The sequence below is a fragment of the Scomber scombrus genome, chromosome 4 (genome assembly GCF_963691925.1).
Source record: "Scomber scombrus chromosome 4, fScoSco1.1, whole genome shotgun sequence".
Taxonomy (NCBI): Eukaryota; Metazoa; Chordata; class Actinopteri; order Scombriformes; family Scombridae; genus Scomber; species Scomber scombrus.
In genome coordinates, this window is record NC_084973.1 from 16,818,944 (window position 1) to 16,846,001 (window position 27,058).

Consider the following 27,058-nt stretch of genomic DNA (forward strand, 5'->3'; position numbering starts at 1 on the left):
GCTGCTTACACACTGATGCCTCAGTATTGATAATCTTGATGATGCCATATATAATAATATATCAGTCAGATTGACCAAACCACTACTTTTACTTTAACTACATTTTACTACACTTTTATTAGAGTATATTATTTCATGCAGGACTTTTACTTTGTAATGGAGTTTGTTTTTATTGTATTTTTTTACATTACTGTACTAGTTCCTTCCCTGAAATAAAACGTGAATACTTCTTCCACCACTGATCATGTGACTCCCTTTTGAGTGACGCCAGTTTGATAGCTTGCTTGTGACAGTAAAAGTTGTCACGGTGTTTGGCTGTAGTTGGGCTGTACCGGCGCTCAGGGGCGGTGCTGCACCTTACTGAGCGCGTCGTGTTTGGTCGGACAGCCACCGTTGACGTTCCTGTCGGCCGTTGGACAGTCAGCCTGCAGCGGCTGATCCGAGCAGCAGTCGTCGTGGTTCCTCCACTTAGCCCGCTAGCTGTATATTCTTCTCTCAAGACGTAGGCTCGTCCAGGAACATAACAGGTACAGTATTAACTCACGCACGCTGAGGCCATGTATCTTCCCTTTTAAACTCGCTTTGCTTCTTATGTGCGGGTAAACCAGGGGAATTAGAGGAGAGGTGAACGTTGTTCAGGTAATGTAGACGCTAGTGAGTTGAGGTTAGTTGAGCTATAGCTAGCCTCCTCCCGGTCCACCGGCTCGGGCCTCACTGCTAACGTTACTTAGCAACTAATCACGTCTATTCTTATCGTGATATGCGGGCCGGGATTCATTTAAGCCGGAGAGGTGACATCCCAGTATTTGTTGAACATTATACGGCAGGCTATCTTTACAGGTGATCGAGCTTATCTGTTACATTTTTATGTGCTGACTCTCAACTTGTAGCAGCAGTGTGCCCTGCTGGAGCTCCGGTGACATTGCGGAGACTTTTGGACTTGTGGAATCCGCTTCAACCACTCTGCTTAAAGACACTCGGTCAGTGAGTTATATTAACTCGTTCCACATGTCATTCGTAAGCTCGTCTATTAACGGGGGTTATGTGTCAGAAGAGAGGTAGACCTAGCTGGTAAGGTAAGTTAGCTGACATCGTGGTCTTTTTCTCAGTATCTAATGTTACTCTTGCCAGATGTGCCACCTCATCGACAGCTCTCAATCCGCTAGCTACCGATAGAGGTGAGGGCGGGGTGACATTAGGAGGCCATTTCACTGGACAAGACCCACCTCCCCTCCTTCTCCTGTGTAACTTCATTAATTACTCAATTACACGGACACACGGTGCAACATGTCTGAAGCAAGTGTGTAATACTGGAGCCTCTGCGTTAGACACTTTTGCGGTTTCAAGGCGTGACCCAGGCTTTCAGTAGCCTTTCTGTTTCTAGACAAGAAGCAGTGTAGCTTGTTTGGACAGATTGATATGACTAAACCTTGTTGGATTGCAGTCATTACTACTTGAAACATTGGGATAGGACTTAGACTAAGTAAGGCTTGCATTTCCTTGCTAAGACAGATCATTTTATAGATATTTAACCTAAATCTTTGATCTTTTTTTATCACACATAAGTTCTATTAGTTGATTAAAACCAATATACATAATTCTCGGAAGTCTGGATTTTTAAATCATCACTTCATTGGAAACCATTATGATCATAACCCTTACATACTGGCTGAGTCAGACTGTTTTGACATTTGACAGCTGTAAAAACATCCCAAATGTCTTTTCCCAGAAATGTGATGCACAAAAATGAAAATATTTTAAAATGTTATACTTCAGTATAGCTGCTACAAATGTTTGTCCATTGAGGCTGTTCTAGGTCAAAGGTCAAATTTGACCCTTATCTAGTGACATGGCTTTTAGTTAATTGAATAGTTAATAGTTTTAATAAGATAGTAGTTATGAGGATTTCTTTTTATGATGTAGTAGTGAAGACAGATGGCTCTAATAGTTATACAATAAACCCCACAGTTCAATACAATTCTTCATAAAATACATTTAAATCATTATTGCTATGTTATATTTTCATATCTTAGGTAAAATAGGACATGATATTGTTTGATAGTAGGTGTTTCTCTCCAAAAATGAGTGGTGTAAAACCCCAAAAAATACACTCTCTCTGCTCTCTGAAACATTAATCAAGGTTTAATCACTCATTTATTGATCAGTCAGATCGACTATTGATGCTTTCTAAATAGATCTGTGGTTCAAAATTTGGTATAGACACTTTTTATGAGAGAATTCTTAGACCGGGAACATAATGCGAGGGTGTAGATCAGTATGTGAGGGTTAATTTTACTCAGATATGTCTCAAATTTGATAGATCAGTGTAGGACAGGGTAGGTGTGGACATATAATGCCTCTGGGTTAAATGTGTGAGGTTTGTTAACTTTAAAACACACTAAACTGTATTCATAGACACAGAGGACGCAGGATTCTGCTGGATCATATTATGTGTTTGTTAGTGTCCAGTTGGTGCTTTTCTCCACCTTCCTCCGTTGGTGCTAGCGGGAGCCTACGTAATCATCCCAGCAGATGTTTCCTCATGAAGGAAGAAGCACAGCTCTCCTTGGCGCTGTGATGTCAGAAGCAAGAGGAAAGGAGTGTAGGATAAATCAGTGAATTCAAACTTCTCAAGATGTAAAGGTGTACCTCTTCCTCCCACTAGGTTGTGAAGGTATTGTTACAGCCTCACAGATCCCATAAAAAAACGTCCTGCTTGCTACTGGTGTGGGGCAGAGATTGAGAAGGATTCACCAAGGCTTCACATATAGACCGTCAGTCACAGCTGGACCTGCTGTAAAAACATTCAAAGGAAACCTATTCACATTTGGTTCAGTACTCTTGATGCCAGCAGCTAATATTAGCCTCTGAAAGACAATGTGGAATGAAAACGCACCGTCTTGTGTAATCACTGACACTGTATCATCAGTTAACAAATATTTGGGAGGCTGAAATGGACGGAGAGTTTCTGCTGTTACTGCAAAGTCAGCTTACGTCTCTCTTTCATTATAAGTGTTTTGTGCACTACTTTAGTCAGCAAGTTATCCTCTAAGTCAGCTACATCTGTCTACAGACTGATACTGATTTATTTTGCATGCAGTTGTTTGCAAATGCACTTGATGACAAAGATGAAGCTCATCTTCATTAGGACTGTTTCAGGACTGTTCCTACATGTTGCTCGGAAAAACTTTGCTGCAGAAATCAGTCACTACACATGGAAGTTAATTATTTCTCTGCTGTTATTTGAGAAGTAAGCTGAATCTCAGTTCTGTTTTTTAGGCTACAATTTGTTTATTCACAGCAGAAAAAAACGAGTCGGACTACATGGCGTAGCTGAGCACTGGATAAGTTTATTCTAGTCCAGAATTTTACTTTTTGATGCAGCACTAGATTAAATGTTCTTACCCTCATGCTAAACATTGGTATTTGGCCTTCTTCCTAGCTACAGATTAGGGTGAGAGTCAGTGGCAAAAGATTAACATTACTGCAGTGGGAAAGTCTCCAGACTAAGTGGATCATTTTCAGCTGACTGCATCAGCTCGCCAGTCAAAGCTGAAACATCCTCAGTTAATACTCACAAGACGGTCGCAGTACAGCAACGTGATTTTCAAACATGTTTTCTGTAAGAACGCGCCAATTCACGCTTAATATTTTTCATCATATAACACTTAAGGGTCGATTAAAACCCCATGAGCCTAAATGTTGATAACATCTGTGACATTTTTAAAGTTGAAGATTTACACATCACTTCTCATACAGCCTCTTTATCTGTGACTTTAACTTCCACCCTGAAGGCGTCCACCCATCACAGTACTTTCCCACTCTAGATGTTCCCTGACCCGAGGGCACCAATCAGTGTCATTCAAAGGCACTGTGGGTGAAAACTGGAGCACGGCTTTTAAACTAGGTCGCAGCCCACTGACGGCCACCCTTCTTTCTCTCTGCTGAGAAATATCTTGGAGAGAGTGAGAGGGAGAGAGCGTGTCCTCTCGGTTGTTTGGTGAGCTTACGTGCCGTAGCTCTAAGGCCTTTTCAGAAATGGAAGGTATGTTTGTGTGGCGCCGTTGAACATGCTCTATATTAGATTCATACCCCGACTAAGGTCAAGCATCTTGGCTGACTTTAAACTGACTCAAAAGAGTTTAATGTCGGAGAAGTGAGGAGGCAACGTTTTATAGGTTTCTCTCACATTGAAGGACATTTTATGGACTTAAATCTAATCCAGCTCAGAACATTCAAAACATATTGTTTGTTTGCCTCAGGATCCTTCATTTCTTTAACACTGATTGTTCAAATGAAACTTTTTTTTTTTTTTTTTACTATCTCCGACGTTTCCTATATGTTATTTATACGGTCTATGGTCATAATTAACAGTTACATTAATTTACCCTTTTTATTCCAAAACTGAGGAGCTGAAGCAAATTACAAATATATATTTGATTTGCACAAATCATTGACCCTAAATCTGTCCTAAATCTGTCCTAAATATGATAAATAATACAATTCATTAATACTGAATGTATGTAGTTTCCATATTATTTATGTCTGTGTTAATCACATACTGCCAAATGTAAGATTACAATATGACTTCATGATTGAGACTTTTCAGCCTTCTTTATAATCACACACATGATATTTCCAGGCCCTCCTGATAACCACTATTTGTAGGATCATGTTGACAAAGTGGATCACCCTCGCTCTGGGTTGTCTGTAGTCTGCCTGCCGTGGTAAAGTTGCTCAATCAAGCATCAGATTTTGTGTCGTAGTGTTTCTTTGCACCTGCTCTGCAGAGGTCCTGTTTGTCTGATGCAGCCTCTAATAAAAACCTGTAAGTCCCTTAGCCTGAAACTCAAGGTCAGTCATATTGTCAGCCTACAAACAACAGGAAGAGGACCGTGTTTAAATCGTGCGTTCAGCCAATCTGTGGTGAGATTATCTACAAACAGGATAATCTGCTCCTGCTGGTGGTCGTCGTGTTTCTGCAGTAATCCCGTTTTAGAAAAAGCTTCCAACCAGACTTGCATGATTTTTATATGTCACAATTTTATATTGAGAGAGAGCTTGTCTGTGTGTGTGTGTGGACAAGGTCGCAGATGATGAACTCTTCAGAAGTTCATGATGGCAGTAGCATGACTGCATATCGTCTGGCCTTTGACAGGGTATTTTTAGGTCTGACGGTGAACCGGTCTGTGCTGAGGAGCTTGTTGTCATAACAGAAACAAAATGTCTCCATTAACACAGCACCCCGAACAAAGTCAAAGAGCACGCCTTCAAGACATATCTGTGCTCGCTATTTATTAGTTCGCTGAATTATTGCTGTCAGTGGCACCCAAAGCAGATTAATGAAGTCAAGTAATGTTTTTTTCTCTTTTTTCTGTCACTTTCTCCACACAGGGTCCTTTTTGTGAGCACCACTTTTTTCTCCCTCCTCCCTTTTCCTGGTTTTTGTTTTGTTTTTGTTTAATATTTTTAGTTAGTTTTTTATTTATTTTCTGGTGCGGAGAGAACAACTTTGCTGTCACAGAGCTGCAACCAGTTGTTTTGATGGTCTGGGGTCAGTCTGCACCCACTGACGGACATAAGCCTTGTGGGTCTCACAGAACACAGGAGGAAACATGAGCACAGCCAAGTCCAGCGGGATCAAAGGTCCCAGCAAGATAGCCAGGCCTGGGACCGGAGCACCCAAGACCAACCCCAGTACAGGTGAGATTCTCTCCATGTCTACATTTTTCAGCTTGTTTTTCCCCGTCGGCACTCTGTAGCGGACGGAGTTGCTTCTGCTTTTATTTCGTTACACCCCTGCTTGCTAGCTAAATTTGATTTGTATTAACAACTGATATGAAAACATAGTTCTCACATTCCTTGAAATTAGGAACCTCTTGTTTTGGTAATGTCGAGCTGAAAATGTATCGCTGAAAAGAAAAGGTCATGTCTAACACAAACTGCTGTGGATGTGACAAACCAAGGTTAATTAAACTCCTCGTGAGTAATGCATCATTATGTCATCTGATGACAGAAACGGCGAGACAGATTATTACAACTATATTGGGTGATGCGATATATCTAAATATATATCTTATCTCAAGTATTTAAGATATTTTTTTCAGATAGTATTTATGTTTTAGAATGGTGATCTGTGAATTTATCAATAAGGGAAATATGACACGTTACAATTATATGGAAACATGATAAACAGTCAAATTAAATTGCCACCTAGCTCTCATAACTGTGTCACTTTAATTCAGTCTTACTAAGATCAAACACGATGCTGTACACCATGTGAAACCCTGTCTACACCCAGTCTTAATTCATTGTCCTCTAGTGAATTTGATACTAAATGAGCCAGTTTCAGGAAACAACAACCCTCAAAATTGCATGGGAATAGTGTTAAAGACATTTTTATTTAGCCTGGATGTGTCATACTAGCCGTCGTATTGTCACTGTTTTGTCACAATCTTCTAAATTCAAGGTTAGGTAACTCTAATTATAATTATTTATTTCATAGGTTTAATATTAAAGACATTTAAACAGGAAAGATTAAACTCATAGAATTGAATACCACAATATTTCAATGTTTTGCCAAACATTTGTCTTCCTCATACGACTCAGTTACCACAATGGATTTTTAAAAAGTCTCGTTCTCTTTCCCTTTCTAAAGCTAAAGCTGCTGCGGCCGACAAATCAGCTGCAAGTGCCAGTGGAGGAGATGGACAGAGCGCCGGGGAGGACTTCCAGGTCGGGGAGAGAGTATGGGTGAACGGGAATAAGCCAGGCTACATACAGTTTTTGGGAGAGGCACAGTTTGCCCCTGGACAGTGGGCAGGGATTGTTCTAGATGAGCCGATTGGGAAGAATGATGGCTCAGTGGCAGGTGTGCGCTACTTTCAGTGCGAAGCCCTGCGAGGAATATTTACTCGCCCATCCAAGTTGTCTCGCACAGAAGGGGAGGCCAATGGAACTCAAACGGCACCGCCATCCCGCGCTTCCTCACCCACCCCTTCAGTTAGTAGCGTGGCCTCCCATACTCCCGCCAAAAAATCAACGTTACCCTCAACTACCACAGCCAAGAAGGCTTCGTCCACTACACCAGCTACACCAGCTACACCAACTACACCAGTGACACCATCTTCCAACCTCGCACGCACAAACAGTGAATCTGTGTCCAACCTCTCAGAGACCGGATCAGTCAAAAAAGGGGAAAGGGAACTGAAAATGGGTGACCGTGTACTGGTAAGCTTTATGTTATCTCAAAAGGAAGACACTTTCAACACAGTGACAGTGACACATAATCCAGCCTTTGCTACTTAGGTGACAAAATTAGTATCAACATGAGTCTCATTACTCACTTTGCTCACCCCTCCTGACAAATTCCCTTTTTTTCTCCCTTTCCTTCGTTGGGAGGCTGTGTAAAACATTATGTAATGAGGAAGTGTCACTCACTATTGGGCTGCAGAGGAAATGTGCTCACCATTACCATATTTAGTACTATGTAAACAGCTGTGCTTTTAAGTAATTGTAAGAAAAAAAGATGTTGATTTTCACATGTTAACAGTTTGGTCTCATCCAGTTTGAGGCCAGCACATGTTTGTTTCTGTTGCTTTGATGGAATTATCTTTGCGTGGTTTTATTACCACGCAAAGCTGATTACTACGTAGGCCTCTCTTATCTGTTTAGGGGATTGAATACTGGCTAATATTTAGCTGTTTCTTCTCAGGTTGGTGGTACAAAGGCAGGAGTGGTACGTTTCCTCGGAGAAACAGATTTCGCCAAAGGCGAGTGGTGTGGTGTGGAACTTGATGAGCCCTTAGGAAAGAATGATGGGGCAGTGGCAGGCACAAGGTACAAACACCACCAGATCTGTAACTAACTACAAGGAAAGTTTTTCAACCTGTCAGCCACATGACTTCCAGTAGTATAATTGTATTCAATTATCTGTCCCCAGATATTTTCAGTGTCAACCCAAGTATGGATTATTTGCTCCAGTGCACAAAGTCACACGAATTGGCTTCCCTTCCACCACACCAGCCAAAGCAAAGACAACGGTTCGGAAAGTAGTTGCTACACCATCAGGGCTGAAGCGAAGCCCCAGTGCCTCCTCCATCAGTACCATGAGCTCTGTGGCCTCCTCTGTCAGCGCCAAGCCTAGCCGCACAGGCCTGGTGAGATATGAACACACTTTGTCACAGTTCCCTAGACAGGGCTGTGAGTCATCTGTCTTTTAATGTGAAGCCTTACAGACTATACCCCTCTTCTTTCTGTCCATAGCTAACAGAGACATCATCACGGTATAATCGTAAGATTTCAGGCACCACAGCCCTGCAGGAAGCGCTGAAGGAGAAGCAACAGCACATTGAGCAACTTATGGCAGAGAGGGACATGGAGAAAGCTGAGGTTGCCAAGGCTACTAGCCATGCTGGAGATATGCAGCAAGAAATTACCCTGCTCAGGGATGACCAGGAGCAGGTCAGCTCACCCACTGGTTCATTAATATCACTCATGAGCCTCCTGTTGATCATAAAGTGGAAGTTGACTGAATCATTTCCAGTGTAATTTGCAGTGTTTACATTTAGAATCATTTACATTGAGTGAAAACTTGATCTTTTGGTTTCACTAGTCAAGCTTAATAATCAATTATATTAGTATATGCAACACATTTATACAGATGTCACATAAAAATAACACTAGAGCTGATCTTGTGATTGCTGAGGCGAAAAATATAATTCTGATAACTATAAATAATAACAACCCCCACGCCTTTTTATTTTTTTTAATGTTTTATTTATTGAAGTGTAACCTCATCTCTTCTGCTTAGTTGCAAGTTTATTCTCTTTAAATAGACAATTTTGTCCAATGTCTGACCTTTTTGTTAAAGATGGAGTCTAAGATGGATCAGTTACGTGCCTTGGTAGAAGCTGCAGACAAAGATAAAGTAGAGCTGCTGAATCAACTTGAGGAGGAGCGTAGGTAAGGACAAAGACACAAAGTCACCCCTGACAATATGCCAGTAACTGTTGTGTTCGTTCCAGCTCATCGGTTTGTTGAGACCGTAAATGATAAAGTGGCAGCTAAGATTACAATGCTGTACAATTAGTCTTATAAAGTTGTAAGAAAAGTGGTGTGCCTCAGGTGGCTTAACGCTTCTGTTGAATATTATAGTGTAAAGGTCGTTTGTTCCCCAGTTAAGTTGAACCAAAAAAAAACAAACATGACACTTTTTCCTCTGTTGAACAGGAAGGTGGAGGACCTTCAGTTCCGTGTAGAAGAAGCTTGTATTACCAAAGGAGACCTGGAGGTAAATACACAACACAGAGCTACATTATTATCATACATATAACACATTTTATTAAATTAACATTTGAAAAACAAAACATTGATCATAAATAAAGTCAAAGCAGACTGCAAATCAGACATTGCATATTTCTGTTGAAACAAAAAGTTGGCAGGTGTGTGTAACATTTGTTACATTGATTTAAATATTAAATGTGGATACAGGTGCCGCAAACGCCCTGCACCCTGGTTCTATGTCAGACATTCACTTCACATTAACCTTGTTTTTATCAGTGACTTTAAAATGAATTAGACTTCTTTGTTTACATCAGTTTCTCTTCTGAGCTCGTGTCACTTGTTAATGAGCATTCCTCGTCACAGAGCTACAGTTGAGTCCAGCAATGATGTAGCATTTGCATTCTCTTTCGTTCGTGTTATCAGTAGAAGATACAGACTCTACAGTCTCAGTAGATATGTTTGCATGGACTGTTTGATTCAGGCTTCATTTTGCATTAGGGCGATGAGTTGTCAAATGCACACAATGGTGCATGAAAGCTCTGGCTTACATGACAAAGCCAGGCTATGTCCAAACCACAAATGTAGAAGTACCCAGGCCTGATATCCCTGAGATAACTAAAACTGTCTGGTTGAATGACATATTAATGTTGTTGTACTAGTGTTAGCCTAATGAAACACTATATTATGAACATAATGTGTTTAATCTTTACTTCATATGACAAGATTTTATTGTCATAGATTATTATAAAAGCTAAGGGGACTGTTAAGAAAGTGTCAGTATTTTGCTTCTTCCCTCACATAATAATGTAATACAGTAGGCTGCGATTATTCATTGTCTTTTTCTCAAGTGAGTCAGGTTCTCATCCCAAGTAAGATATGCAAAATACTGGGGCTCAGTGGTATCTGTGTACATATCTGATCAAAGGATTTGTCATTTATTCCACAGTGCTTCACAGGGGGCCGTCTCAATTACCCTGAAGGCATCCAATCTCAAAATAGGTCTTTAAAATACAGGGTTAGAATACCCCTTTATCTTTTTTTCAAAAGCTTGTATACTAACAGTTTATTACTTACTCACAGCTGTGGATATATTAAAAACGTGCATGCAGCTTGAAATACACCAACAAACAACACTCCAAACAGGTCAAACTCAAAAATACTTTGTTGACTTCAAGCTGTTGAAGGTGTACTGTTGTGCTATAACCCTCAGTGCCTCCCTGTTCAGTGATGTGACATTATTGCTTCTTCTTCCTTCTCGTCCTCGTCTTTCATGTCGGTCCAGTGCTCAGCATGGAACCACTGGAGATGCTCCCCTGTCATTCCACCTCCCTATCACATACCTGAATGTAGTCCGCCCACGTCAACTACAGGGGGAATATCACTTAACTTAACAATAACTCAAATGTAATTTTTAGAATAGCACACTCAGGTAACAATAAGCTAAAAGTCTCTTATTTTTAATGTTACAGTGTCTGAGTAAACACATATTCACAGTTTCCAGAAAATATACAGTGAGCCCTAAAATGTGTTTGTTATAGTTTTATAATTACTTCCATCATGCTTAATTCATCACTTTTTATAGGTAGTATTATTCAGTTTAGACATAATGGTTACGTTTGTCACATTGTGTCTACCTAATGTGGACAAACCTGACACATGTTGCTTGCTAAATGTTTAAAATTGGTGGAATTCCCCTTTTTAAAATGAAACTTTCATAACAAACAAAATACTTTTGGCAATATGTAAGACTAGGACACAAAACTGTGCCAGGAAGTTTGTCATAAATTGTCATAAAACCCTTATTCATAGCACACACTACCAAGAAGTAAAAAGGGAACTTTCTGTTTCTTGAGCCACACATGCTTCTGTGTTACTGATTGATTTTTGTTAAGTTGGTCACAAATCCTGCACATGGTGGTCTGATAACTGGTGGTTTCTGATACAGTACTTACATTATACAGTGTGAATGGCCTTATCACTAAAGAGAAAACGCAGTGTGGGTATTGATAATGCTACAGGCTACATGAGGTCACCAGTATGACATTACTGTCCCTAAGTAAGTCCTGTGTAATAGATCCGAAAAGGACAACAAAGATTCACAGTTTAAATAAAATTAAGTCTTTTTTAATTAAATTCTTTCATTCTTTGTTGTTACATCAAAATGGAAATTGTACAACATTAAATATCTTTTGTATGATTTAATGCACTGACTTTATGTTACAGAATGAAGTATGTGTGTCAGGAAACAATCAGCACTGCTTTCTCTACATGATGTGATGAAGTCATTTCTACTTAATTTTCTTGCTGGCTTGACACACATTATCACATTTTCTGTGTATCATAACAATCAATATGCTTTGTTCACCAGGTGTCAATTTTGCATGTTTATCTCTAAACTGCCTCCATCAACATACTCATTCTGCACATCCATAACACGTGTCCCCCCTCTATTGCTGCTTGTCTTGTATTTCCCACCGATCTTTCACAAGAATCCCTGTGTGCAACTGTTTATGACGCAGCCTGAAAGTTCTGCATGGGGTGTCTTCCCATCTCTACTTACCCATCCCCTCAATACCCTCCCACCCCAACCCCCATCCCCATAAACTCATACACAAAGACACACCTATATACACACACACACACACACACACACACACACACACACACACACACACACACACACACAACACTATCATCATGGTCCAAACCCCTCCATCCTCTCTCCTGTCTCCTTCCCTCTCTGTCTGCGTTGGGCTAGCATGTGATGGTGGCACTGGTGTGTTCTCTTCCTCTCCCCCTTGTTTACTAACAGACGCAGACCAGACTGGAGCATGTCCACATTAAGGAGCTTGAACAGAGCCTGCTCTTTGAAAAGACCAAAGCTGAGAAACTCCAAAGAGAGTTAGAAGACACTAGGGTAATGAATTCTGCTCTGCAGCATGCTGCGTTGGTAAAGGGGGCTTGGGCGGGGATAGTAGCCGAAAAGGGTGCAGAGAAGTCCCGAGTAGTAACTGAAGCTTTGCTTTGTATTGGCTGGTGGTAAATGAACCCCACAAATGCATTTTCTGGCTTCACATGAAAAAATATACTCCTCCTTTTACAATAAAGAAATGAAATCAAATATTCCATCATCAATAAAATTAGATTAAATTGAGCTAGAGAATGATTTTGTAACCGTTTTTCTCCTGAAATTCTCCTGAAATGTTAACCTCACCTCAACCTTTAAATTGAGCTGTTTCAAATAGTTTTACATTTAGAAGAATAATATTCTTTCATCACTGTCAGAAAACAACCACATGCAACTTTCAGCTGTCTTGCCCGACAGCTCCCTTAATTGCGCATTTTTCCAATAAGTTACCCAACCTGAACTCACTCTTGCTTTACTGGTATCACTGCTTAACCAGACAGACAAACTTTTCCCTCGTCCCCAGCTAATCCTTTTCTCGGTTATCCTTTGTTCTACTTCCCCAATCCTTCCCAGCATCCATTTGTCCTTCTTATTTGGTGTCCCTGCTTATTTTGTGTTCCCCTAGAGTAGTCATAAGGGGTATCAGTAAAAAATATAGTTCTTAAGTTTCAATAGGCTGATTTGCTGTTTTGACAAATCATTTATCAAGAAAATGATAATATTTATTGAAAGATTCTTCTGTCTTAACAGTTAATTACCGTGAATAAGTCAAAACAGCAAAAAAAGATTAATCTTTGAGAACTTAATTGCTGTAAATTAGTACAAACATGTCAGTGCTCCATAGGTTTTTTTTAATTAGTTATAGGTAAATGAATGGTGGAAAATGTCTTATACACTCCTACAGCTCCATACATGCTTTCAGTGTTCACGTCCATTATTTAATCATACCCTTTATAGCCACAAGAGTTCAGTATAATGCCTTTTTTGGAAACCATCTCCTCTCATTAAGCAATCAAATTGAACAGTTCTTCTGTCCTAATACATTACTTGAGTTTTTGTAAGTTTTACCATTACCAAGTGCTTTATCTATTGTTGCAGCACAGTTTACCATTTAGTTTTTGATTGGCTCTATATCAGTCCAAGTATTCTTAAGTCTCTGGTTCAGTTATGTCAGATTGGGACACAATTTTGAATATAAGATTTCTGCTTTTAAAGGTTGCTACTGTGTCAGAAAGATCCCGAATTATGGAGCTTGAGAAGGACCTTTCCCTGCGAACCAGAGAGGTAGCTGACCTGCAGCTACGTCTTGGGACCCAGCAGGGTTCTGAGGACTCAAACTCTAATCTGTCCCCCCTTCTGGAAGAGATAAACTCTCTGAGGGATCAGTTGGCTTCCCAAGACACTAAGCAACAAGAAGAGCTGGTGAAATACAAGGAAAAGCTGGAGACTCAAGAGAAGACCCACAGTGAGGCAGTTGCCCAGCTTCAGGCCTCATCCATTAGGCTCTCCGGTGATAACGAGCAGCTGCAGATGCGCTTAAGCCAGGCTGAGAAAGAGAACACTGAAACTATTGAACAGTGGCGTTCCAAGTTGGAGTCTGCCATTTTCTCTCATCGGCAAGCCATGGAGGAGCTGAAGCTGTCCTTCAGTCAGGGCGCAGGTGAGCAGGCAACAGAGCTTGTAGAAACCAAAAGTGCACTCGAGAGGCTGAAGTTGGATCACCAGTTGGCTCTAGAGGAGGCCGGTGCCAAACATGAATCTGACACTAAAGCTTGGATTCAGGAAACGCAGGCACTGAAGGCACAATTTTCTTCTTTGACTGACGACAAGGAGCGACTGGAGGAGTCACTACGGTCCAGTGTTGAAAGAGCTGAGGAGCAACATCTTGTGGAGATGGAGGATGTCCTCGGAAAGCTTCATGCTGCTGAAATGATGGTTAAAGAGCTTGAGGAGAAACAAGCAACGTTGGCACAACAGGCCCAAGACAAGGATGAAAAAACCAAAGAGCAGATGGTAGAACTGGTGGCTCTGCGCAGCCAAGTGGCACAAAGTAACCAGGAGTTTGTGACCCTGAAGACTCAGTTAGAGGAGGTTCAGAGCCATGAAAACTCACAGGGTACCGAGGTGGGTTCTTATTCTCTCTCTGACTATTGTAATACCACATTTGATTGTGTCTCATGTTTTTATCAGAATGGTGTTTTGCATTTTCAGACAATAATTCTTTGCCATTGTTTTTTGTTTTGTTAATGTTTTGTTTTGATGTGTTTACCCAAATTTCTTTGCTGTTTGCTTTTGCTCTTTTGTACTTTTTTACTTGATATGTGCTGTAGGTTGGTGAATTGAACTCTCTGTTGGAGGGTCAACAGCAAGAAGTCGTCTCCCTACAGCAGAGTTTGACCACTGTAAAGCAGGAGAAGGATTCCCTTGAGCAGGAGCTTGGAGGCCTGGTGAGGCTTATTACTTAATTTCAGAAGTGGACAAGGTCAGGTCAACATTAACATTTGATGACTATTTCATCAATCAGTTTTTTCAGTAGATTGTGTCAAGGATGCACTGAGCAAAACATTTTACAAACTAGATTATAAAGTAATGACTTAACTTACTTTAAACTTATCTTTTAAACATTTCTCTACTGCAATTCTTTGTTACTTATCGTCCAACACAGATAGTTATACACAGGATCTACAATGACTCTAATTTAAGCACATATCTGTTGATGTGTCTGTTGGTCTCAAACATCACTACATATGATGCAAACACTGTACAACCTATGGAAACATTAAGCAATCGTCTTTAGACTTTAACAAAAAGTTTTTTTTCTCCTACAGAAACAAAAGTTGTCCGAAAGCACAGAGGAGCAGACTAAATCAGGAAAAACAATGCAAGGTAAATAATTTCAGCAATTATTCTTTTTTCAATAAGTAAAACATTTTTCCTACCATTTTGTCCCATCATCTCCTAGAATTTTTGACTTTTAGGCTGTAATGTGTAGCATTTTTCTTTTTGCAGAAACTCTTGAGAAGCTCAGTAAGAAGGAAGAGCAGTGCACATCGCTGACCACAGAATCAGAGTCTCTTAGAAGTCAGCTTAATGGTGAGAACTGCAGTCTTCTATGTGCTAAATGTTCTGTAAGAAAATTGCTGTCATCTCATGACCATGAACACACTTTACTTGACTTTACTAAGGGCTGGAGAGGAAGCTGAAGGCTGCAGATGAAAAGCTTGAACAGCTTGCAAATGACAAAAGCAAGTTGGAAAATGATATTTCAGACATGATGAAGGCATCTGGTGATAGTTCAGTGCAGCTTACCAAAATGAATGAAGACCTCATGCAGAAAGCAAGGTACCACACTTTGTTATACTCTACTCCTTTTATAACTTAATTACTGCACTTATTTATGTTTTATAATCACTTTTACACATCCGTTGCTTTTGTTTTATTATATTCTGTGATCTACTTGTTTTTAAGTATCTAACCTGTCACTCTTTTTTTCCATTATCGCTCAGGAGGCTTGAGGAGCTCCAGAGTCACCTTGCAGAGGAGAAGGAGAAGGTGGCGGACTTGAACGAAAAACTTCAACAGGATACATCCCGCAAGAACCAGGAGCTGAAAGAGACCAGAGATACACATCAGTCTCAAATAAGTAGCCTTCAGGAGAAGATCGCTGCCTTGGTTAGTAGCATAAGGTAGTCACAAATAATTGGTTTATGTATTAGAATCATATGTCTAATTCAGAGAAATAGTTTTATTGACATTAAGATGGGTCAGACAGGGTTTATACATCAGAGGAAGTGTGTCTTTTTATCACTTGGTGACTCTCCTTTTCTAGGAGAAGACTGTGCAAAAGGGTGAGACTCTGACTGAGGAACTGAAGACCTCACAGGAGAAAGCTCTCTCCCAGGCCTCAGAGCTTCATGGGAAGGAACTTGAGGTGCTGCAGGGTCAGGTTGACAAGTTTAAGCAGGAACTGTCGGCCTCCAAGGACAAAACCCAGGAGCTGCAGAAGCAGGTGTCTGAGCTGCAGCCATACAAGGAACAGGTTCAGGTGAGAATAAACCTGCAGAGGTACATGTTTTTCAAATTTGATGTAAAATGTTATTTTATGTACTCCTGATTTTACTAATATTTGCTCATATAAGATCATCACCCATGCTTTTTGTAGACGAGAAGCTAATACCAAAAAATTCAATCTCTAACCTAAACTAGCCGGATGTCAAAAACTTCAGTTTGTACACAAAAACAAAATGTGAAATCAAGCTTTAAAAAAAGTTATACCTGATCATATGTAACTGGGTAACCTCTTTTGTCTTTATGTAACATCAGTGGTTTCTGTACATTTGCAACATTTTCACTCTTAGTTACCATAATATAGATTATTTGTGAAAAATAGTTCATTTCCCCCTGACATTAGGGCTAATGTGTCGTGGATTACAAGCTTGCAGGGGTGCACCTGATAAATGTATCTCTTGGAATTAAATTTGAGATGATAAATGGTTATTGGAAAAGATGATGACATCCTTAATAGTAAAAATGTAGTTTATCCAGTTTGTCGTGGATTAAATGTAAAGTAATTTACAATTTAAAGATTAAAGTTGGATAAAATCAGTGTTACAGATGTTCAGTTACCTATTGAGACTAAGTAGAGTGTGTCCTACAACAATACATAGAGAAAAACTTTTACAATGTGATTCCCCACAATAACAGTATATACGACGCTGCAGGTTATTGTCTTCTTTTCACCATGACATACAGTCAATCTGCCACTACATCATACACTCTGACAGCCAGCAGCCACTTTCTTTGTTCATATGCCAGCCAAAATTGTTATTAATGTAATTAACACTTTTATCTAAGTCAAGTAAGAGCTGAAGTGAAAATGTCCTCAGTCATTGTGGTGTAAGCTTGTGGTGTAACCTTTTGCCATTTTAATGCCTCTTCAGCTCAATCTTTCCAGTTGCATATCACCTATGACCATATCTGCTTGGTTTATTTTGGATTCATTCTTACTTTTCCCTGTATATATATTCCCCTCCTTTTTTTTCTTTCAACTTTATTTTCCCAGTGTCTTTCTGCTGAGCTTGACTCCTACAAGCATGAGGTTGAACATTTGTCCAAAAAACTGGAAAAGCAAAATATAGATCTGGAGCACATGTGTAAGGAAAGTGAGGATATTAAAGCTGAGAAATGCAAACTGGAGAAACAGCTCTCAGATGTGCAGAGCAAGCTTTTTGCTCTTGAGACAAGTCACAAGGAGCTTTTAGTCCAGAATGAAGAACTGCTAGTAACCAGAGATAAGCTTTCAAAACATCAAGAGGAACTACTCACCAAAAACAAGCATTCAGGTGAAGAAAAAACCTCATTGAACAAGGAGCTGGAGAAGCTTAAAACGGATCTTCAGGATGTGCAGAATGAAAACAAAAACCTGAAGCATGCTAAAGGCGAACACAAGGCCCAAATTGAGGAGCTTCAGAGACATAATGCAGAGCAGAATGACATGCTTCTCAAGCACAAGCAGGACATCCAGCAGATTGAGGCTAAAAAGAAGCAACTACTCAAGGATTATGAAAATTCCTGCATAGAAAAGAACAGGCTTGAAGAGGACCTCAATGAAAGCAAGTCTAAGCTCACATGTGAGAAGGACAATTTAATTTTAGAGAGAGACGCTGCAAGAAATGCCAAAAAGTCTCTTGATGCAAAAAATGCTGAGTTGCAGGCCAAACTTAAATCGTTGAACTTGGAGAAAGAAGATCTCACGATGAAGAATACCCAGCTGCAGACCCTCACAGAGACGTTAACTAAAGACCAGGCTGAAATGTCCTCTGAAATCAATGCTGCCATCTCGGATAAAAAGAGCCTTGAGACAGTGAAGGAGGAGCTCCAGAATAAGCTCAGTGTCACCAAGAAAGACTTGGAGAGTTCAGTCCGTGAATGTGAAGAACTTAAAGCCTCAAAACTGAGCCTGGCCAAGATGCTGGACGAGTTCAAGACGAGCAATCAGGTGACTGATTCTGAGAGGCTTCACCTTCTGCAGGAGAAAGATGACTTACTCGCGAATCAAAGAAAGGTCTGTAATGAGAAAGAGGAGCTCATCAAAGAAATAGAAGAATTAAAGGAGAAGCTTAAAGTCTCAACAGAACAGCTGTCTCAGTCCAATGAGAAACTAAAAGACATGTTGTCATCTTTTGAGCAAGAGAAGCAAGCTTTTCGGCAGCAGAGTTCTGAAACTGAGATGGCTCTCCATGCTATACGAAAAGAAAAGATGAGTCTGGAATCGGCACTAGAACAGCAGAGGATGGATTATGAGCGTTTGGTGGGGGAGAAGGGAGAGTTAGAAGATAAGCACACGAAAGCCACTTCTGAGAAAAATGCTCTTTCTCTTGAGCGAGATAAGCTAGCTAGCGATATCCGAACAACTAAAGACCAGTTGGACAGTTACTCCAGATCTAATGCCGACCTTATTCAAGAGAAGTCTAATTTAACAGCAATTCTAGAGGAAACAAAAAGCCAGAAAGACGTAGTTGAAGCCGAGATGAACTCTTTAAAACGAGAAAAGGCTGATCTACAAAATGAACTGCAAAAGCATAACTCTGATATTAAAATTCTTGAAAAAGGAAAGAGTGAGCTTGTTCAAGAGCAAAGTAAACTAAACATGGATTTTGAGAAAGCTAATTTAGAACTTGTTCAACAGGTAGATAAACTTACAAAAGATAGTCAGCGTTTGCAATCATTGCAGGCTGAATCTGACAAAAACATGCAGTACTTGCAGACAGAGAATAAGAAGCTGCTTCAGGAGCTCCAGAACTTAAAATGCCAGAGTGAGTCAGTGTTGGAGGCCAAGGTCCTTCTTCAGAGCCAGCTACAGGCTGAGTCTAGTGAAATGAATAAAGTTATTTCTGACAAGGACGTTCTCTCCAAGCAAATTGAAGATCTGCAAAACACATTGTCCAAACTTAAACAAGAAAATGAGGAGATTTCTTCGAACCTCAAGAATGCCGATGAGAAAAACAAGTCTTTTGTGGTAAATATGGACGCACTTGGCGCACAATTGAAGCAGCGAGAGCAAGAAACCAGTCGGCTGTCCGAAGATAAAGAACAACTATTATCTAAACTTGAGGAGATGGGCAAACAAATGACCGTCCTGACCACAGAGAAGGACGATCTTTTAGCTGGACAGGGTAAATTAGAACAAGACGTTTCTTCTCTCAACACTGGCCGAGAAAATTGGCTCGCAGAGAAGTCGAACCTCCTTGGAGATTTAGAGAAGTTAAAGGCTAGCCAGCAACAACTAGAGGTTGATGTGAAGACCCTAAAAACTGATAAAGAACATTTGGAAAAGCAGTACAAGAGTGCTGTCGCAGAGGTATCAGCTTCTGCCGTCGTGAAAGAAGAGATTTCCTCCAGCGTCTCACAGTTAACAGCTCAGAAGGGTGCCCTGCAGGTGGAGAGAGATGAAGCTACCCAGCGAGTCAGGCAGCTCGAGTCCCAACTAAACAAAGCTATTTCTAAGCAGCTTGAGGTATTCCTCCAATAGTAATCACTGACACACATTGTAGAGTGGCTGGGGCTATGTCACCTTCTCACTGCATGCTTGCACGTTCGTCTTCCTTTCCCCTTTACTTTTATTTTTGTGCCTAACTTTCATCTTCCATTTACTAACCGCTGATGACTACCTTTTAGTTCCCAGCCTTTACTTGCTCTCCTGTGGGCTTATAACGTGATCTAACATGAGGCACTAACACCATCTGATGGTGTTTTATATTTCATTTGAATGTTGAATGATGAACAGACTTAAAAAAGCTAGATGTGGGAATTTCTCAACACATTGCTGTTAGTTTAGTTTTACGATGGCAAGTGGAAACAAAAATTATTAGAAATTACTCCTCCAATCTGTATTTCATTTGGTTCAATTTTGAGGTTTTTGGGTTTGACGTCATGCAAAATCTCTTTGAACAGCCTGCAAATTACCCTTCAAAAATAGTATGAACAGAAATAAGAAATATCTTGACACAAGCTAGCGTTTACATAGCAACAGATTGTTACTATCATCATTTAAGATTCATTTCGGCAGTGGTATGATTTGAGAAAGTCCTACATAGACAGCTTAACCCTTTGTTTCTTATCTGACTTGTTGCATAAGCGAATGGGAAATCCTTATCTGTATCCGTTCTGAGGCCACAGGTTGTAGAGTATTGTAGACTACGTACTAATAATTTCCTCTTTAGTTGAATAGTTGTTATTTCTTAATAGGAATGTACTTGAAAATTAAAAGAACTGAAATTTGGATAATTGATTATCAATAATTAAGATGGTTAATTCATCAGGCATGCACTTAATTTATTAAGTAACGTTAAAATTAGATCATTGGTTGTGGTCAAATGATGCATTATGAATAGCTTCATAAAATGACCTGCAAATGTCTTATTCTGGTTGTTTGAGGTCATCAGGTGTTGATGTCCACCAACCAGTTACTGCTCTTAATATAAAACAACTCTTAACAAATATTCCTGCTCATACACGGTTTAGGCTTCAGAGGCTTCAGGCAAGACTGCTGAAGTTCTCGAGCAGCTGACAAAAGAGAAATCCAGTTTGCTGCAGGAGAAAACTGAAGCCCAGGCTCTGCTGGAGGAGCTGCGGCATTCCAAGCAGGAGATGGAGACACAGGTAAGAGATGGAGAGAGAGAGAGAAACAGAATAAAGTGGAAACTTGGGTGAATGTCTTGAAATTGTAAATATGTCTATTCATTTAGCTCGACGCATTGAAAAAAGAGAATTCCCAGCACCAAGATGATCTGAATGTATCCAAAGAGCAGCTTTGCACAGAAACTGAGAGGACCAAGAGTCTGTGTCAGGAAATGTGAGTCTTCCTCAGTTTTAGCTGTTAATAACTAAATAGCATGAAGTCATCAGAGTGTTACCATAACTCTGAATTTGTTAAATGATTCTAACATTTGTGTGTGTGAACTCAGTGAGAAGCTTAAAGAAGCAGTTTCTGTGAAGTCGCAGTCGCTGCAGAAGATGCAGGATGAGAACAACAAGCTGACCCAGGACCTCGACAGCAAACACAAAGGCCAGAGTGATCTTGTGAAGGTGCAAAACTTTACTTAAAAAGCATCTGAATATTTTGATTATGAGCTATTAATCTGCTGAACATGATTGAATTTAAACTTCTTTTTTTTTCTAGATCAAGGATGAGCGCTCAAAACTCAAAAAACAGTTGGAAGAGTTGAAGCAAAGGTAAGAGAATAAAGTATCATTTTATGATTCAGGCAGTTCCTCAGAAATCTGGAAAATCCACCACTACTGTGTGAGGTTTTTTTTTTAAATCCTGTTGTCTGAATAAGCACAGAGAACAAAAACTGATTCATTCTTTCACCTGTGTGACAAATAATTAAGTAAAATATGTAATACTTTTCTATTCCTTCAAAGCCTGCCAAATAATGCTTTCAGGTACTTTCCACGATTAACATTATGTGCTGTATGTCAACAGCCTGTAATAGCACTCATTTATTAACTATGGTGGCAGATGATAAGAAACATTAAGGAAAGGCACACATACATTTTACCCACTTGCTAAACCTTTTAATATGTGCTTTCACTGCTGATTCGGCATGTTTTATATTATATAATTATTTATTGGAAATCTTTTGAGAAACATTTTGGTAAATTAGTGTCAGTTTTTCTCATCCTGGATTGCACACTTTACTTCTGAGGCTGAGTCAGTATTGTTTATCTTACAGTGAGAGCACCTTGAAGGAGCAGTTGGACAAGGAGAAGGCCGCCCTCCAACAGTCCATCCATAAAAACAGTGCCTTAATCTCAGAGAAGGACCAGGAGGTGGAAAACATGAGGAGTGAGGTAAGACTCAAATGCATGATGGTACCCGCACTGTCAGCATGTATGGCAGCTTTTTGTTAAAACTGGAGAGAGTGCACAATATGAACGCTGCCCAGCCAGCAGATGCTGAGTGCACAGAAAGATTGAGATGCACCCTCAGGTCAAAATCTCAATGCTGTTTTCTTCTGGTAATTTAACAGATTCTGAGTCAAGTCAAACTTTATTTATAAAGCACATTTAAAAACAACCTCAGTTGAACCAAAGTGCTGTATAGTTATTAAAATACAATATAATCATACACAAATATAATAATAAATAAAACAGTAAAGGAATAATAAGAGCTCAATTTAAAAAAAGAGTAAAAGTAAAGATAAAAATACAATAAAATAAAATAAAAGCCAAGGATTCTCGCCTAGCTCTGGCTGAACGCCAAGGAGAAAAGATGGGTTTTCAGCAGTGTCTTAAAGTGCTCAACAGACTGTGCAGCTCTAACCTGGATAGGTAGGCTGTTCCACAGCTTTGGGGCCGCCACTGAGAAGGCTCTGTCCCCACGAGTACAAAGTCTGGACCGAGGTACTGCCAGGAGCAGCTGGTTTGCCGACCTAAGTGCTCTGGAAGTACTGTGAGGCTGTACAAGCTCTGATAAATAAGATGGTGCCAGACCATTTAAACACTTAAAAACAATTAATAAAACCTTGAACTGGATCCTAAAATGAACAGGCAACCAGTGCAAAGATGCAAGGACAGGACTGATATGATCACGCCGTTTCTTTCCAGTCAGCATGAGTGATATAATATGAGTGTAATATGTAATATGTAATATGATATAATGTGTAAGAGGTGTTTCCCACCCATAGCATTTCATATGTCTGGAAAGCCCATATGTAGATTTTAGCATCGTTTGCTCTCCATAGTACTCTAAAAGGACTTTGTCAAGACATTTCTTATTTTGAACAGTAACAGGATGTCATTAAATCCTGCGAAACCTGACAGTGCAACTTTGACTCTGATTGTGACCTCCTGATTATAGATAAATAGATAGATACTGTATTCATCCACATTAGGGAAATTCAGGTAACTCATACAGCAACAAACCTAGTGACACATTTCTTCTTTTATGTTTAAGACACCAGCCATCCTTTCATCATCTTAAACTAGTTTTAATTCGGTCACACACTGAGGTCTGTGTACACTCAGATCTTGATTTACAGATTAAATTACCACCTGGCTTGAATTTCTGCTCGTGCAGTACAGTACGGGGTTCAAAAAAACTTTTTTGTCTATCGTCCAAATGGCTAGTGAATGTTCAAATTGTACCAGAGATACCATAGATTAGCATTAAATGCATTCCCAGATTACCCATGTGACCTTGTTTCTCTGAGTGACCCGGTTACCCACTGATGTCTTTTTCCTCACAGCTGACTGCACTGCGTGAGAAAAATGCCTCAGCTATGACATTGCAGGGTACAATTCAGGCCTTGGAGCAGGACAAGGCTCATCTACAGGAGCGTCTTCAGAAACTGGAGAAGGACCATGCTGCAGGGCCTGACGCCATCAGCAAGTCCTTAGGTAACAACGGGCTCAATCTGTGACCGCAGCTATTGTTATGGTAGCACCGACCTCAGAAAGTCCAATTAAACAGATATTTAGACATTCATATAATCTTGTACTTGATGTTGTTTCCAGGTGATGCAGTTTTGGACCAACTAAGAGAGGATAAGGAGACTGCAGAGAGTCAGGTGGGTGCATATTTGCTCTCAATCTGAATAAAACCAGTTATAGGTCAGGGTTGTTTCTGGTTGTTTCTTGTTGGGTTTTCTTGCCGTTCATACGTTCAGTGTAAAGCTGCTTCCTTACCCTGGCCCATGCAACTTTCTGCTTTAAAATTTGCTTTGACTCACAGACACTTCCTTCATATTTGGGCAGTCGTACAGAAACAGCCTTACTGAATGCTGTTTGTGAAATGACTGTGCTGCTTACTGAGACATTATCAAACATACTGATCTAGCACTGTACTCCGAGTAACACAGTTTGCTGTTGATTCATATAGGTGTTAACAGTATAATGTTTTTACAGAGGTGAAATGAGTCTAAATTGATTTGAATCTTCCTTTAAAAGCATTTTTTTGACATCTTACATTTCAGTTCTCACACGCATCAGTTGTGTTGAGCAATTTCACAGTGGGATGATATCATGTGTCATCAGTCTCACAACCTTCACTTAGCACAATCACTTTCTGCCTCTGTTGATTATAAAATGTTATACTGTAATTTCTGTGTCAGTGATGACTTGAATGTGTCTGTCTGGCAGTAGGTGGGTCCTAATTTGAATCTCAATTTTTTTTTCCTTCTCTTGTTTAAATCCCAACTCCTCTCCTCTACCCTGTCTCTGATGTTGGCAATGCTACACAACCATCAGGCAGCGGTTTGTTAATGTTTTTCATCAGCTTCACTTGTGCATGTTTGTCTATCACTGTGGCTGTTATGTGTCGTCGAGTGGGAACTCATGATAGTTGGTGTCAAAACTAAACTAAAGAGGCCTGATTTGAGAATATAGGATTTCAGTAAATTGCACTAAAATGTCAGGTACACTTATCATAGATGCTTAACAGACTTCAGATCTGTAAAGGAATACTTTTTACTCATTTGTCGGTATTTTACAGACGTTTCTAGTGACTCATTCTGAGGATTTTGCTTTGGCTGACATCTCACTGTGGTGATTCACCTTCATGGTTAACAGATTGTATTATTTGAGGACATGGCAAAGCACAGTTTATATTTGCTTTGGTTGCTGTCATAGTGCCGAGGCTTCAAAACAACACAATGAATAACACTCAAAGGGACGACACTGTCAGTTAATAAAAATAAATGTTGATGCGTGATCGTTCGCCAACGACCGCATTGATGATACTTTTTGTGTTACTCTTACAGATCGAGTTCCTGAATTCAGTCATTGTTGACCTTCAGAGGAAGAATGAGGAACTCAAGGACAAATTGGAGAAAATGGCAGCTGCCGCTCTCAACGGGAATAATCCAGGCGAGCTGGATAACTACGATAGGTGAGTCCCTTACGCGGCAGACTTCGTCTTGAAGGCCCTCTTACAGACTTTGAACTTTAAGTTGTCTGAGACAGAAGTCAACAATCGTGAGAGAAACATGACAAAACTTTTGGTCGTCAATCCAAAACTGTAATCCTAGATCTCACTGTGGCACATGCAGCAATGAGCCATGTGGAGCTATGGCAACAAATGACCGCCTCAGGCAAAATTATGACAGCGTCAGAAATTTAGGATGAAATGCTCACAATGGGGGTCAAGGACAAGGACAAGGTCAGCTTTATTATCCCAGAGGAGCAAATTGTGGTACAGCCAGCAGCAAACACATACAAAATACAATAAACAATGAAAACTTCCACAAATATTAGACAAAACACCCAGGTCACTCATTGACCAGGATTGCTGCTACGTATATGTGTTTGTAGACATGGGTCCACAAACACCAATCAGAATGCGGCATGAAATGACACAGAACACACAGACCAGCGTGGTGATTCATAGGTACAATTTTTTTTAAATATAGTTTAAAAATGCACTCACTCTCTTGATTACATCCATGACACACAAAAGTTAAAATGATGGAGATGAAATGAAAAATAATTTAGTGTGATTTTGTATTTTCAGAGCAGCAAAGTTGAATGATGCGAGCTGATAACGCACCTCTGCTTTCACATACTTTACGTTGTAACACTAGGATTGACTTTGCGTTCAGCTCCCAATCTGACAGCCTCAGATTGATACAGTCTGACACAGCTTGTGACCAAGAATTTTATTTCAGACACAGCATGACATGCAGTAACCCTACAGGATTATTGTTGTCGTGCAGTCTAAGTTCACCTACTGCGTTGCCTGCTGCTTTCTATTTATTTATTTATTTGTTTGTTTGTTTGTAGTCTCGACAAGGAGCCCTCGAAGAAGAAGGCTCCCCCAAGGCTGTTCTGCGACATCTGCGACTGCTTCGACCTCCACGACACAGAGGACTGTCCCACACAAATGCAGATGCCCGACTCCCCCCCACACACCACCTACCACGGCAGTAAGGGCGAAGAGCGGCCCTACTGCGACATCTGCGAGGTCTTTGGCCACTGGACCGATTCCTGTAATGACGACCAGACCTTTTGAAGCCTTTCCAACCCTCTCGTTCACACAATCACTGTATTTGCACATCATGTCAGATGACGCTGTGCTTTTTGGGGTTTCTGTTTGTATGTGTGCATTTTGTGTGCTCGTTTTGTTTCAAGCGTCTTTATCGTCCATGCCAGCCCTTAAGCGCTCTTATAGGAGGATGTTCTCCTCAGAATTTCTCTCCAAAATATTCAGACATCCAGAGGAAGAATAAAAAGTTTGTATTTGTAAGTGACTTCGCAGGAAATGTGTGATATCCTGGGTTTGTGTGTATGAGAAAATACTGTAGGTGGACGTATCATCAGTCTTCTTCAGATCATTTAATTTATCAATATCATAACATTGTTTGCACAGCTTGTCGAGGAGGGTTACAAAGATAATATAGTATCATAAAAGGTGTTTATTTGAAACTGTAAATTACTTGATTGAAAAACAAATGTCAGTTTGCGCAAAAAATTGGTGAGCTATAGTTTATTTTTTTATGCCTGGAAATACTATGTACTCTTTAACGGTTTGATAGTATGTGTGTAATTTTGTGAAGGGTAATCGCAGGGGAGAGATTTGCCCACTCTTGCCTGGAGTGGAGCACTGAAACCTTGTGCTGTTTGGCTTTAATGGGAACTTTTTTATGGCCTTCATGGTGGGATTGCTGGATAAAAGGTAAGAAAGAAGCAGTTAAACGTAAAGCACTTCACACTTACTGTAAGCCCTCAGTTCCAGTGAAATGGCCTTTCCAGAAAGTTTCTTTGAAATTACGTAATCATTTCTGTATGAAACAACGAAATACTTAGGCATTTCAAATGTTTTGAATATCTGTATAAAATAAATGAAATTTATGTATAAATATCAAA

At 40.1% G+C, this 27,058-nt stretch overlaps 1 protein-coding gene across 3 annotated transcripts; it reads left to right on the top strand.

Moving 5' to 3' along the window:
• The first annotated feature begins 326 nt into the window (after window positions 1-326).
• Window positions 327-27,058, top strand: clip1a (CAP-GLY domain containing linker protein 1a). Of its 3 annotated transcripts, XM_062417023.1 has the most exons (26): window positions 327-527; window positions 5,395-5,703; window positions 6,659-7,230; window positions 7,715-7,839; window positions 7,943-8,159; window positions 8,266-8,463; window positions 8,873-8,964; window positions 9,232-9,292; window positions 12,098-12,202; window positions 13,409-14,317; window positions 14,524-14,640; window positions 15,022-15,079; window positions 15,203-15,286; window positions 15,379-15,535; window positions 15,700-15,865; window positions 16,023-16,238; window positions 17,256-19,709; window positions 20,717-20,854; window positions 20,941-21,047; window positions 21,160-21,280; window positions 21,375-21,427; window positions 21,931-22,048; window positions 23,446-23,596; window positions 23,714-23,766; window positions 24,958-25,085; window positions 25,976-27,058. In XM_062417023.1, exons 2-26 carry the CDS (start codon window positions 5,616-5,618, stop codon window positions 26,202-26,204), a joined length of 6,717 nt encoding a protein of 2,238 aa, XP_062273007.1. In that variant the 5' UTR covers window positions 327-527; window positions 5,395-5,615; the 3' UTR covers window positions 26,205-27,058. The 3 variants fall into 3 exon arrangements, with proteins under 3 accessions (XP_062273007.1, XP_062273009.1, XP_062273008.1); XM_062417025.1 differs by lacking the exon at window positions 17,256-19,709; XM_062417024.1 differs by lacking the exon at window positions 12,098-12,202.

Excerpts from the sequence above, each read along its gene's own strand:
- clip1a (XM_062417023.1), top strand. The coding sequence starts at position 5,616 with ATGAGCACAGCCAAGTCCAGCGGGATCAAAGGTCCCAGCAAGATAGCC. Across the intron at positions 8,965-9,231 it reads CAACTTGAGGAGGAGCGTAG|GAAGGTGGAGGACCTTCAGT; the intron begins GTAAGGACAAAG and ends TCTGTTGAACAG. Across the intron at positions 14,318-14,523 it reads AAAACTCACAGGGTACCGAG|GTTGGTGAATTGAACTCTCT; the intron begins GTGGGTTCTTAT and ends TATGTGCTGTAG.